We start from the raw sequence: 14,565 nt of genomic DNA on the forward strand, positions 1-14,565 counted from the left end.
TATTTTTATGACTTTTTATGAATGGATATAAAATTGTCCTAAATTCTCTTAAAACATTGTTTGAGGAAGGAAAAACTTTATTTTGGTCCCTTAACAATTTTATCTAGTTCTAATTTGTAAATTGTAAATCAAAACATAGGAATCAGATGTATCTGTTTACTATTTTTGAAAAAAATATCACGTTTTACATGTTTTAAAGTTAGCTAATGAGTCATTCTTGATTTTTGAGCATTGATAAACACTAAATTAAAGAGATAGAATAAAAAAGAATGAAAATGAAGAGTGATAGAAAACTTAAGAATGATAAAATATATTTGTAAGAGAATTATGGAAGCATGTTAGTATATTAGTTTATTACCTTGTAATAAATTAGTGATGATTTTTGTTTGAGCACATAAATTAGAAATGAATGATTGTATTTTCATTTACTCTATTTTCATTCTCCAACAATACACCAAAACTTTTTCCTACTTCAACAAATGATATCCCTTTTTCCTTCTTTACATAAGCAATACCCTTATGAATGTATGAAGCTATTCTACCTTCACAGAAACCTCCTCAGAGGCATCATTATCTGCACTAATTTCATCAGGATGGTGATTTTTAGCCTGAAATACCATTCCACCAAACCCATATTGTTGTACAACAAGAAGTGAAGAAGTTGAAGAAAAATTATTTGATGCTATTATGTCCCCTATAACTCCAAGTTCAGGGCAATCAGCCCATTTCAACAAATTTGATAAGATGATATAGTCCCTACCCATCCCTTGTCCTACAATGTATAAATCAAATCCAAGTTTGTCCAATTCTTTAAGCACTTTTGTAATATCCTCACTTGAATTTACTTCTTTTTCTAAGTAACTTATAGAATCCTCATTGTTCACTGCTTTTAGTCTAAATGAACTAACATACTCATCATCCAACTCTTTTTGTTTTTCATTGTCTAGTGATGCAGACATTAGTCCATTATTTTTGGTATCTGATGATTGTTCCACTTCAGCAGCTTTCCCTAACAAAATAATCCTTACCATTGAAAGTTGTATCCCTTGATGCTTTGACATTCTCCAACCAACAGCTAAGGCTTCACGGTCATCGGGTCCGCCGATAAATATGACAAGGACACGCAAGTCTAATTTGAACAATGACCCTAGACCGCGATCAACAAAGATTCCAACAGAACAAGGTGCATTTCCCATGACATTTTGGTTTACATTCTTATATGCATTATTTGTTGACTCTAGAAAACCTTCTAAGCTTAAGTGTTTGTGGAAAGGAAGGAGGATAAAAGTTGTTTGTTTCTCTTGTGCTAAGCTGAATAAATCTTCATGAATGGTTGAATAAGAAGACACTGCAACTAGGGTATCTGCTTTAGTGTTGTTATTATTATTTTCCTGCACATATGATTGAAAATCACTAGCAATGTTTTCCATATCCTCTTGTGCTTTGGTGAGGGCTTGTGATGCTTCTTGTTGGTGATGTGGTTGTTCTATATGAGCAGCCAGAAGGGCAGTGGCATTTCCAGTATGTTCAATGAGTAGAACAGCAAACACATGTAAAGGGGAAACTTTAATGGAATTGCATGCTTCTAAAAGGTTGATCATTCCCTTGGCGTGGCGAGTGTTATAGACACAAGCCAAAACTTTGAGCTCTGCATCAACCTTTAAATTCTGTATAGTTCTTAGCTTGTTTTGCGCATATCGCTTTCTTGGCTTGTATATGGCATTGATGATAAGAGGCACCATTAGAGTCATTACTAAAACAGCTAGCAGTAAAGTTGTGAAGGACCCGTGACTCAGAATCTGAGAGAGAAAAGGAGCTAGTTAGTAACTATAATTGGAGTAATCATGAACAATCTGAGAAATATTCATCAACAACACTAAAAAACATGTTTCATATGTAGGTAGAGTCAACTACATGATCTAGAATATGTTATTAGTCAGGCTTCATACATGAAATTAAATAACCAAAATTACATTTAAAGCAACTTGCTTTGTTTTTTCAGTTTACATTCACAACCATTGATATTTTAATAAAGCAACATTTTTGCTATTTCTATCTCTTAATCATTAAAATAAAAGCATGGATGTCAAAATATTAGTAGATGTCTGTGTAAAAAGTTGTACACCATCATTGCATACCTGTTTAATTGTTTGTTATATGTTTTAGTGTAGAATAACCTACCAAAGGATTTTCTTTTAATATGTATGATACTTCTTTTAATCTAACTTAGAATGGAAAGAAAGTAGAAAAGTAATTATATATTTATGGAGCTAGTTAATACCTGTTTGTCCAAGCCAATGTTGAGCATTATTACTGCTAACATCCCTTTGGTGTTCATGAGTAGTCCAAGAGCCACGCCGTCACGAATAGTCATACCTAAGAAGTAGGTTGCTATTACAGTGCTTAAAATCTTGGGGATGCATGAGAAGAACACAACTGCCAGCACAACCATCCAATTTCCTCCTTCAAAAATATGACTAAATCTCAGTCTCATGCCACAACCAAAGAAGAACAAGGGTACCAGATAATTGGTTACAAAGTCCTCTGATCTCTCTATCAGCATAGTTGTAAATTTCCCGCGAGGTATCAATATACCATACACTAGAGCCCCCATAATAGGATGTGACCCAAGTACATCTGTGACAAGTGCACAAGCAAAAGCTCCCATGACTACATATAGCAACTGATAGTCGTCCCACTCGTCTTGAATGGTCTTGCGCACTATTAGCGTCACCAAAAAAGGTCGTAGCACGAAGAAGAGAAATAGGAAAAAGGCTATGGTGCAAAGCAGTGAGTATATGGCTGAAGATAAATTACTATGAGTAGCAAATGGAGTCAACAAAGAAAACATGACCCAGTTATAGAAGTCACTGATCATTGCTACTGTTAAGGCCACTTTTCCTAAACCTGTATAGAGAAGCTTGAGGTCTGCAAGGATGTGAGCTAGGATAGGAAAACCTGTGATACTATAAGGTAAGGTCCAGAACAAATAGGCACCACCTGTCTTGTATGTACCAGAGAAATCAAGATCATCGTTGCCATAAATGTGAAGCAGAGTATATATGCCAGCCCCCATTGCCATTGGAATGAAAGTACCAGCAAGAGCAATGCTTATAACTTTCTTTCGCGCTTTTAGGATAGTGTCCAAGTTCATGTCCAAACCAATGAGGAAGACATAATAAATAAGTCCCACATGTGCTATAGATTCACTAGATATGACTGAGGATAAAGGGAAGAGTTTCTGAAAAAGATCATATTTCCCAAGAATGTCTGGACTCATTAAGCAACCTACCTATTAAGATTAGTTACACCACAAATTAATCATAATGGTAAAAATGCTCAATATATGAAGAAAATATTATGTAAGTGTAACTAACAAGGAAGCACAAATATGCATGGGAAAGACAAAAGAAATGTTATAGAATACGTTATGAGTTGTGTCTAATATCGATGTATGTCTGTGCTTTCTTGAATACTATACAATATACATAATAATCTTGAATTATAACATAGTTCAGATGTCAAATATGGAAACAAACTTGTAAACACATACAATAATTTGAATAACAATGAGAGGTTGATTGAGGGGTCTGAGAATGTAGTATATAAACCGAGTTGTGAACAAAACGAAAGCAACTTGGGATGCAAAGGTAGTAACTTGGGATGTTAGAACATTTTGACTTTTCCATATATCATTGGGATTGGATATAGTCAAACTGTACCATCCTTGCTCAGAAAGCTTGGGACCTTTCACTGTCATAGCTCCCTTTCTTTTGATGATTTGCAATGTGATATCAATTGATACCAATGTGATACTATAAGTTAGACACCTTTGTCATGTAATGAAACTTTATCATAAAGGGAATGAATGTATATATAGAAGACAACAAAAACAGCCATGTCTTAGTGTTCTTTTGAATTCAGTTTGGGTACATTTCGTTGGTGAATTGATGTCATTGATTGTTACTGGATTCTGTTGAAATAATTTCTTGTTACAAATTTGTAACTACTTTTCTCATTTCTAGTTAAGAATTTTAAACACCTTTAGTGATCTTATTGTTATACCATATGGAATTACTAATTCCTATATCTGTTATGAGTTGTTTTATTGCCCATTCTAACGTTACAAGTTGTAAGTTACAAGGTTGTCTTTGTTTACCCATCATCAATCTTTTAACCTAAATTAGTTAATTACTATTACTAGACATCACAACTAATTTTTCGGTTACTCGTTTTATTATATATCATACAAAATTAAAAAATATAAATGGATAGAAAAAATACATATAATTCAAAAGGTGGTGAATTTATTTGAATTTTTATTTCTAAGAAGGTGCACTAAACAACAAAGGTTAACTATATTGAGAGAAAAAAGTATTATTTACTTGTGCAAATCATCCAAGGAACATGAAACAGATCAGTGTTTATAAAGCATCTGAGAAGCTTATGAGCTAGCTTGGTTGATTCGTGTTCATACATGCTAAGCATATTATAGGAACTTTGAGCGTAATATCCTTAACTTGCATAATATGTTTAATTCAATTACCTGGTATATACATGGACGTGGAATGAATACTTAACACGAATTGAGGTTATAAAAATTAGAGAATATGTAGGTAAAAAAACGTTAAGCATTATTCTCACTCTATACTAAAAGTAAGAAGATTAAACTAAATAGTTAATAAATATGAGAATAAAGACCATCACCATTCACCATCTACAAAAAAAATTATTTATTTGAACGGTGTTACTACTACTACTGCAACTACATGTTCCCCATGGTGAGGACTGAGGAGTGAACCATATTGGATCAATCTTTCATCAATGTCTATAAATTAACATATGAGTTCAGTAATGCTTTTCTAGTCCCACATCTTCCAGAATATGTAACAATTTAACGTTTATAAACCTGTGACAAGCATGAGTGTTTGCCGAGTTGGGTAACACCAGCTTGTAACCCAAGTGGGGGCAATAGGGTGTTGGGACATTGCTTTGGCTTGCTAGGATGGATTGGTTTGTGCATTTGGTTGGCTTGCCCACTCCAAGTTGAGAGTTGAGCCATGGAGCTTATGCTAAGGCAAAAGCTTCATGATTCCTAGAATGGAGGGCACAGCGTGAGGCTGGCTTCACAGAGCAGCGACTACCTTCTGCTCTCAACAGTGGAGGGATCACAGGCTACAGCACTACCAGTCCTTGATTCCTAGTGAGCCTTGGCTACTTGGACCAACACTTTTTTGGAAAACAGATCTGCTTCGCGACATTGCAACCTTATTGTATGGATAAACGCGAGTGGTACTCATTAATACTACATTAACCAAAAACACCTTCACATCTAATGCTCTTGTTCTAAATATAGTAGTAATATGATTATTTAGATTATCTGAATGAGAAGCTTAAAAAATTAAACTCTTCTTGTCACACACCCTTTAACAATGTTTTTAAGTAGCTATATTAGTTTGTTTCAAATAGGTGCATGTTTTATATTTTCATGTTGGTCTGATGAATTATTATTTTAAGTTTCACTGCTTCAATGTAGTTTAGAAAAATTCTAGAGGGATTTTGGAAAACATCAATTTGATTCATAAGATTACAAAAACTTATCTACTAGATCAAAAAATATCAATTGTGATCTTGTAATTATAAAAAAGTATAATGTCTATGTATTGTTAGTATACAAGCAATATATAATTTATCATTCATTTTTGTTACTTATATTTAAATGTCAATATTGATTAAATATAAATGATATAGTGATAGTGTAAAAAACTCTTACACTATTAGTACATACAATTTTTTCTCACTTAAAAAACCCAACATATACTTGGACACATATGATATATGGTAAACCTCTACCACATATTCAGTCCTTGAAATTTGATGGTGAAATTTGTACCAATTGGTTAATTTGGATCCAATAATCTTGGTCTAATCAAGCCATTTATATCATAAACTTCATCTATCAGTTTTAATGAATAGTAAGTTGAAATATGTGGGCCCAAAAGAAGGGTAGGTTAGGCCCTAGTACGTGAATGAAGAGATGAATCTGATTTCCGAACCACGCACTGGTTAGTCGCGTCGTTCGGTCCAAATCAAAAAGAACGAAAGAAACCAATTAGTGTCTGTGTCTCTTCATCCCTATCACTTATTTCTATTCTTTCAATCCTTCTTCTTAACATTTTCTATTCAATTCTTTTCTTTTCTTTTCTCACTCTGACTCTTTTCTTCTTCAACACCACACAATTAGGGTTTCCAACATTTACATATTTTCTTCTTCTTATTTCAATTCACCGCTTCTCACCCATTCCGATGTCAACCGTCTCTATCACGGCGGCCAACCCCTCCGCTGCGCGTCGGAGGGCCGTCGTCGCCACCGAGAAGACAACCTCCACCAACATCGAACTCCTCCCCGTCGACTCCGCTCTATCTACGCCTGCCGCCACTTCCGGCGCCGGTGAAGGTAGAAATCCCACCTCCGCCGGAAATGCCCGTGACATCAGCCATCACTCGATCCGAGGTGAGGCGGTTCTTGAAAGATCTGCCAAGGATTTGACACCGGCAAAGAAATCTTCTGTTAATGGTGTCATTGCCGGTGGCCCCAATTCGAATGGCTTGGCAACACGGAGGACGCGGAAGCCCAATGGGAAGGCCGAGAAGGCGCGGTGGACTACGGTGCTGAGCATTTTCGCGAAGAATTTCGCGCTCATTGTCGTGCTTTTGGGTTTGGTTCAATTGATTCGGAGGCTGGCGTTGAAATCCGGTGATGGTGTTTCCGGGGATAATGTGGGGTTGTTTGATATCGAAGGGCGAATTTCGGACATGGAGGGGTCATTGAAAAGGACGGCGAAGATGGTTCAGGTGCAAGTCGAGGTGGTGAATAAGAAGATTGTGGATGAGGTTGGAGGATTGAGGAAGGAGTTAAGTGATAAAATCGATGAGAAAGGTGCAATTTTGGAATCTGGGTTGAAGAAATTGGAGGCCAAGAATGATGAATTGGAGAGGTATTTGAATGAGTTGAAGACAGAAGATTGGTTATCAAAGGAAGAGTTTGAGAAGATTTTCGAGGGTTTGAAAAATGCGAAGGGAAATGAGAGTAACGTCGGGGGTTTGGATGAGATAAGGGAGATTGCAAGAGGAATGATTGAGAAGGAGCTTGAGAAGTATGCTGCTGATGGGCTTGGGAGGGTGGACTATGCTCTTGCCAGCGGTGGAGCAAGAGTGGTGAAGCATTCGGAGCCGTTTGATACGAGGTGGGGGGACTGGTTCATGTCTGCTGCCACAAATGGTGTCCACCATAATGCTGAAAGGATGTTGAAACCGAGTTTTGGTGAGCCCGGGCAGTGTTTTCCATTGAAGGGTAGCAGTGGATTTGTTCAGATTAAGTTACGCACAGCCATCATTCCGGAGGCTGTCACATTGGAACATGTTGCAAAGGTAATGGCTTTATTCTAAAAATTGCTATTTGCATGGCAACCTGTTAGTATGAACTCTTTGATGTGTTTTTTATTATATGCATGCATACTTTCTGATGGTGGCAATTTGCATGATGTGCTCTGAATTAAGTTTATTTTTGTGATACCCATATGTGTCAATTCGTTCAAGTAGTTTATAATTGATAAGTTTTGGCCTTTAGTTGTCTTATTGTTGTGGTTTGTAGAAGATGCCGGATTTTATTCTTGTACTTAGGGTGCTAGATGTGACGATTTATGATTAAAGTAATTGTTAGGGATTGGGGATGACCATATATGGCTGGATTTTTAAAATAAAAGCTTATGATAAAAGAAGCAATTAATGGGCCATTTTCTCTCGCTCTACTATGTAAAATAGGCTAAGACAAAATTGGGTGTTTCATCATGATTGGATAATTCAATTAAATAGTTACATGTATGATTTCATGGTGGGATGAGTTTTAAGGCATGTTATTCAGTAAATGAAACATTGTTTTCATCTTTCAGAATATGGGAGACCGATTAATGTTCATTGTTGTCTTTCCTTTCTATTCTACTTCTTTCCTTTGCTTGTCTCTCCTTGTGTGGATGTTGAAACAAAAGTCAGCCTCATTGAACTAGTTTACCTGTTGAAAGAATGCAGTGCTGGTGCTAGATTAAGCTCTCATTTCTGTTAATTGCCACATTGGCATGCGATTTAGTTTTAAATGGCTTTCATGTTTTCCCCTCGGGTTTCATAATTAACTTTAAGTGGTAATTTTATGACTCTTGATGGCGGCCTTTAGCACTTGTCAAACTTTTACCATTTATTGTATCCATTTGTAGACACTAGAAACTAAATTAGAGAAGGACTAACTATAGCTTCTCCTAGTTTTCTGAGAGCAATAAGTTATTCTTATGAGATATATAAGAGAAAATAAGGTTAAATATATGCTAGTGCTACGTCGCCTGTTTTCAAGCTGTATCTTCTCCCTTGCTTCTGCTCAACCATCTTTTCAGCTCTTTTCTTCATTTATAGTTTCCTCTACATTTTACATTTTAATAGATATCTGTATTATTGAATTAATAATTTCCTGTATGCTTTTATAGATATTAGATAAGATTCAATTACTTTTTGTTTTCCATTCATTAATCAGTTTGAGAAGTGGATAAAAGACATTATGGGTATGCCGATTTTGATTTCTCATTATCTGCTTTTGCTTGGCATGATATGTTTTAAGATTGATTACTGATTGGACCAAAAAGGGGATAAAATATCGCTGATAGTTGTAGTACTGATATTTAATTTTTTCAACAGAATGTTGCATATGACAGATCGAGTGCTCCCAAAGACTGCAGGGTATCTGGTTGGCTGCAGGGGCGTAATACCGATGCTCTGATTGATACTGAAAATATGTATCTTGTAGTAGAATTTACATACGACCTCGAGAAGAGCAAAGCTCAAACTTTCAATGTGCTAAATTCTACTGGTTCTGGTCTCATAGACACAGTGAGGCTCGACTTTACATCAAACCATGGAAGCCCACATACTTGTATATATCGCTTCAGAGTTCATGGTCATGAGCCGGACTTAGCTTCTTTGATGGCATTGCAGTCTTAATGTCATCTCAGTATTCATGTAATTGTCCAATATTAATTTGTTTAGATATAGGATAGGAAGTCATGGACCCTGCTGTTACCAGATAGATGTATTTACCTTCTTACTGCTACTTCTAATGGATTTTGTATTTAGTGTATGTTTTCTGAATTAGGCAGATGCATTTGGAATCACTGTTTTATCTTTTTTGAAATTCATTATTTGATGAGGAATACCAACCAAAATTCAAGCTATATCTGTTTGCATTGTATATAGTGCATAGAATTTATTCTTATACATGAATATCCAAATAATGATCTGTTTGCAAATTAGTGATTTAATGAAATATGAGCATTGATGTGATGATCTCATTATTATCATTTATTAGTTGAGCATTGAAGTGATGATCTTTTTTTCACAAAATGTGTTATGATTCCTCCCCTATACGTAGTAGGCTTTCAGGCTTTTCGCACATATAAGTTTTGATTTCTTGTTATTGGCTATGGAGAAAGAAAAGCTATGAGGAATCAAAAGTCAACTCAAAAGAAAAAACAAAAAAAATCAAAGACTTGAATTTATCTATCTATTTACTTATGTAAGAAAAAAATGTTCCTCATGATACACGTTATTTTCTCAACTAAAATTTTTCTTAAAAAACATGTTCACGTTATTCTTATGTATTTCTCACATTGCGTCTTCTCTTTTTATATATTGTATATTTTATTAATTTAATGCTAATAATTGATTGGTTCATTTGTTTTAAAATTATATCTCAATTAAATTGGATTTGAATCCCCTTTCACATTTCATTTACTTCTTTTTTTCTCTGTAGTTTTGTTTCATCTTCCTCTTCTTCTATCTTCCATTTTTTAATTAGAAACGTTGACTTTAATAAGTTAGGGACATTGGTTTTATGAAATTATTATACCACATTGATATATATAAGATTAATACTTATATAATTTTAAACATATATCAAAATTAATCAATTTCGTGCGATATACAATAACATGTATGTTCTAATCATATGACAAAAAATATCATCTCGTATGTATACACAAGTAATTTACTAGTTTTATTTAAAAAAAGAATCTCTAGTTCAAAAAACTTCCTTATATGAGAGAAAATGGTATATAAACGAGATATCTTTCTTTTTGTTAACACCAATAGAACTGCAATTCTCGTAGAAAAAATACACTTAAACTGATGAAAATGTAAAGTCATTCCTTGACATGTCTCTTGTGAATTGTAAAATAAAAAGTACTTCATCAATACACGCTTTCATGGGTTATTATTACAATAAAAAAAATTATCACAATAAATTTTCACACAATATGTTTTCTTTTATGCAGACATTCCGTTAATATGTTTTTAACCAATTCATGTCTTTCCTATGTTGAAAATGAATTAAGAATATATTTATGGTGATGAGACAATAAAAGATTACCAACAATATATTGATCTATTGGTGTAAAGTGATGATCAAAATATCAAACGTTCGATTCCTCTAAACAAAACTTGTTAAGAGGGTAGTCACACACTTCAAAAAAGATTAATTTTTAGTCATAGGATAAAGAGAATTCCTTAGTACAAAAAAACAACAAAAGAATAAACAATGGAAGTCGAACTTACTTTGCAAAACTCCACTGTCAAAAAATAATGAATCTGAGATATCACTATAATGGTTACAATTTGCCCTATTCAATTCAATTTACTACTCTTTTAATATAGTAGATTAGTAGTTTAAAAACTGCACTATTCAATTTGCCTTTATATTGTAGTTTCAAAAACTGCAAAAACTTTTAAATATGCTAAAGTAATTCTAAAAATATTGAAAATGTAACCCTGTACCATTTTTTTATTAAATTTTATATGGTGCAGCATATTACTCAAACAGGACAATACTATATTCCATGTACGATCTATGATTTAATAATCAGATGCTGCTGTCTGAAGCATCTAGCAAATCACATAACTTTTTGTTATTAAGATTTTGTGTATATAATTAATTAATGAAAAACAGCAATTGGAAACCTTAAAAGTTCTGAGGTCAGACAATGTGACACAACAGCCACAGTGTGTAAGAAAATAGCATTTTCTTATATATAATATGATAATTGATATGTCATGCTGAAACAATCTGCCACTGTTATTCTTCATGTGTTCAACTAGGCTCTAAAACATGATCCTGAATGGAAGGGGAAAAGACACAACTTGTCTATAGATGGGTCATTATTAACACCATATGTTAAAAAATGGGACAAAGGTTCATTGTCCTCATTCCTTAGAATAATATAGAGCTCAAAACTATGGAAAGATAAATTGAATATTGGTGTGGCTTGGTTTTGGTTAATGAAGCATGAAAGCAGGAAAATAAAGGAGTGTGTCTGTGAAGTGGGATTGAAGCAACCCTACTTTGCCATATATTTGTAAAGCAAATGGCCATCCTTCATTTTGGTGGTATTCTAAGTTGGCTCCGAAATAACATATTCACTTATGAGAAAGTAAGACTATGTATATCCACTCCACTTAACTTCTTTTGGATTGAGTCACTATCTTTCCGTAGGCTGACTTGGTCTCTTTGTAAGTTAGCATGGTACCACAAAAGTTAGAGTAAAAGGAGGTGGAATGAATAATTTATGAGCAAAATTATCTTTGAAACCATATTAACATGGATTACCTCTTCTATCATATAACATTGTGTCACTTCATGTAACATGAGTTATGATTGATCAAAAAAATATTTAATATTTAAATTTTAACTTAAATATATTTTTTTTAACAAGAGTAACACAAAATGTGAGATAGAAGATATGATTCCATATTAATAATACCTATCTAAGTAGCTTCAATTTTGAGTCCTTGTTTTCTTTGTGCTTTTGAATCAATTATGGTTAAGAAGCGGCATGATTTATTTAGTTACTTTGAGATTGGCGGACTTGACTTTGACTGCCCATTCATCCATTTGGAAGAGCACTTGATGCAATGGTTTTGACTTATGAAGTTTTAAGAAGTTGGTAAATGACCCACTGTTATTCGGTAGCATATCTGCTATCCCATACTTTGTGACACTCCATGTACTATAAGCTTATGATTGGTCAGAAAAATATTTAATAATTAAATTTTAACTTAAATATATATTTTCTGACCAATCATAAACTCATGATACATGGAATGACACAATGTATGTGAAAATAGATGTGTACCCTCTTATTCATGGATTGAAATTAGATGACACACACTTTTCCACTCTTTCTACCGTGTACATACTTGACATTAATTGATATCATGGTTTAGCTTGAAACTTATAACTTTTTACCTCTCAAGTAATAGAAACACAAGTCATTAAAAATAAAAGAAAATTCAACAACATTTTTATCTTTTTAAGTATGACTTTTGTCATTGAAAATAAAAGTCTCTCCCATGCTCTTTTTTGTTCCAAAAACTAAGTTATTATAAGAGTTAGTATATATATATTGACAGTTGAAGTGTTTTTTGTACTATCTGTAAATCATTAATCATTCATATATTATCTATTGACTCTCCAATAAAAGTAATACAAATCAATGATAAATAATGTATTAACAGTATAAAAAACACAGATAATACATAAATTTTAAACTCTTATTATAAAAGTATCCATATATTAAAAGATTTGTATAATAATAGGATAGAGATGCTCGTTATTCTTTGTAGGAATTTTTTTATAAAACTCACTTAAACTTTATATATTTTACAACTAGATTCCGTAAACTATTTTTTTTTCCTAATTACTCTTTAAACTTTAACCATTGTGAAATTAATCCCTACATACATACAACTTTAAATTACTAACGGTGAAATTAGAATTAACATCAAAGTCATCATAATCAATCCTTCGTAAGCCTAATAGTTGAAATTTCATATATATTACCTGTGTTTTTCATATATTTATTTACGTCATATAATGCTGAGGTAGGTGTTTATGTTAATTCCAATGTTAATAATTTAAAATTGTATATATGTATAGATCAATTTTATCAATATTTAAAGTTTAACGAGTAATTAATAAGAAAAAATAGTTTACGATGTCTACTTGCAAAACACATAAATTTTAATGGGGTTTTGTGAACTTTTCCCTTCTTTTTTTTATACTTTTTAATATAAAATCTTTCGTTAGTAGAATACCAAAAAAAAAAAAAGAATATCAAATTACAAGTTCTAAAACATTTGAAGTTCTAATGCACCATATCTCAAATACAGACATTTTCATAATTGCTCCAATAGACGTCTCAGTCCATGCATGGCAATTCCCTTGATTGTGGAATATTTGTGAAATTTAACATTTCTTAGACTTATTATTTGACCCACACCAAATAAATTGGAGTGTTTTTTTAAATTTGACTAAACTGGTAAATCCAATTCAACCCTTATTTTGTAGGTTGCGTTGGTTGTTAAAATTTACATTTGCGAGTAGATTCAACCCGTATTTTGTACATTTACTCTCTTATATTCATTATATACTTATTGCGTTTTTTGGGTACATTTATTATACCTATCATATTTTTATATACATTGACCCAAAGGTTTGCATTTTGACGAAAAAAGGAAGAGAGAATAAGTTAGAGATGGGGTGGGTGATAGGGTAAATGAGTATTTTGGCATTTTCATATTAATCATATGTTGATTTTCATTGTAAGGAAAGAAAACTCACCTAAATGTGATAGTAAAGTTTACTCGAGATTAAATATTTTTTCTCAATTTATAACAAAAGTTGGTATACCATATCCAACTCTTAGAAATAGTTGTGTATATTTCCATCTAAAGATGAAGATTATATTTCACAATAGTAAGCTAGACATCAATTAGTAAAATATAAATGTTGATATTAGAATCAAATAATATTTTCCTACCAATAATTAATTAGCGGGAGTTATTTTACTTTAAATTGAGAACAAGATCAATATTAACATCAAAGAACAACATCTTTCAAACAAAGAAGATTAATTTTGAAATTTTATACTATTATGATATATAATTTTAATTAGTAAAACTACTCTATATTATATTATCAATCAATATTGTGAAACTCGAGTCGGACATCAAACCAGAAAATGTCTCGTATTAGGTTTAACTGATTTAAATAGTTAAGTCATTTGGTCTGACCGGGTGATTTCATACATAATTAATAATTTTTATTTATAAATATATTATTATATATAAATGTGATTGAATTAACTTAAAGTAGTATTCTATTTTTTTAATTATTAAGTGAATCGTCCGTTTTACTTTTAGGGTTAATTCAGTTTAATATAGTCCGACTAATTTTTTAGGTTCAAAGCAGTTCAACAATCACTCGATTAAGACAGTAAACCAACACCGTTTTTAAATCTGATCATCAATCAGACCGAACAAACTATCTAGTACGTAATTGCTTCTCACAAGTATCAATATTGTGTAGTTTGTTAAAGTATTAATAAGGGAAAGAATATTCATAGCACGAGGCAGAAGTTACCTGTTGTGGTGCCACGCTGAAAGGGGACATAGAAGAAGCCGTCAACTTTA

General features: G+C 32.8%; 2 protein-coding genes across 3 annotated transcripts; one reads left to right on the top strand and one right to left on the bottom strand.

The window, feature by feature from the left end:
* LOC109353040 (cation/H(+) antiporter 15-like) lies at window positions 528-3,772 on the bottom strand. The gene is made up of 3 exons (XM_019595227.1): window positions 3,554-3,772; window positions 2,282-3,292; window positions 528-1,799 (listed from the first exon to the last, which is right to left on the bottom strand). The coding sequence occupies exons 1-3, from the start codon at window positions 3,758-3,760 to the stop codon at window positions 534-536; spliced, it is 2,484 nt and encodes an 827-aa protein (XP_019450772.1). The 5' UTR covers window positions 3,761-3,772; the 3' UTR covers window positions 528-533.
* On the top strand, window positions 5,979-9,273 carry LOC109352029 (protein SAD1/UNC-84 domain protein 1-like). 2 transcript variants are annotated; one of them, XM_019593799.1, is made up of 3 exons: window positions 5,979-6,733; window positions 6,860-7,431; window positions 8,743-9,273. In XM_019593799.1, the coding sequence occupies exons 1-3, from the start codon at window positions 6,307-6,309 to the stop codon at window positions 9,043-9,045; spliced, it is 1,302 nt and encodes a 433-aa protein (XP_019449344.1). In that variant the 5' UTR covers window positions 5,979-6,306; the 3' UTR covers window positions 9,046-9,273. The 2 variants fall into 2 exon arrangements, with proteins under 2 accessions (XP_019449344.1, XP_019449343.1); XM_019593798.1 differs by having other exon boundaries at window positions 6,104-7,431.

This window comes from Lupinus angustifolius, chromosome LG07, assembly GCF_001865875.1.
Source record: "Lupinus angustifolius cultivar Tanjil chromosome LG07, LupAngTanjil_v1.0, whole genome shotgun sequence".
In the NCBI taxonomy this organism is placed as follows: Eukaryota; Viridiplantae; Streptophyta; class Magnoliopsida; order Fabales; family Fabaceae; genus Lupinus; species Lupinus angustifolius.

Excerpts from the sequence above, each read along its gene's own strand:
- LOC109353040 (XM_019595227.1), bottom strand. The coding sequence starts at position 3,760 with ATGACAGTGAAAGGTCCCAAGCTTTCTGAGCAAGGATGGTACAGTTTG. Across the intron at positions 3,293-3,553 it reads TCATTGTTATTCAAATTATT|GTAGGTTGCTTAATGAGTCC; the intron begins GTATGTGTTTAC and ends TAATCTTAATAG. Across the intron at positions 1,800-2,281 it reads ACATTGGCTTGGACAAACAG|ATTCTGAGTCACGGGTCCTT; the intron begins GTATTAACTAGC and ends TTTCTCTCTCAG.
- LOC109352029 (XM_019593798.1), top strand. The coding sequence starts at position 6,307 with ATGTCAACCGTCTCTATCACGGCGGCCAACCCCTCCGCTGCGCGTCGG. Across the intron at positions 7,432-8,742 it reads CATTGGAACATGTTGCAAAG|AATGTTGCATATGACAGATC; the intron begins GTAATGGCTTTA and ends TTTTTTCAACAG.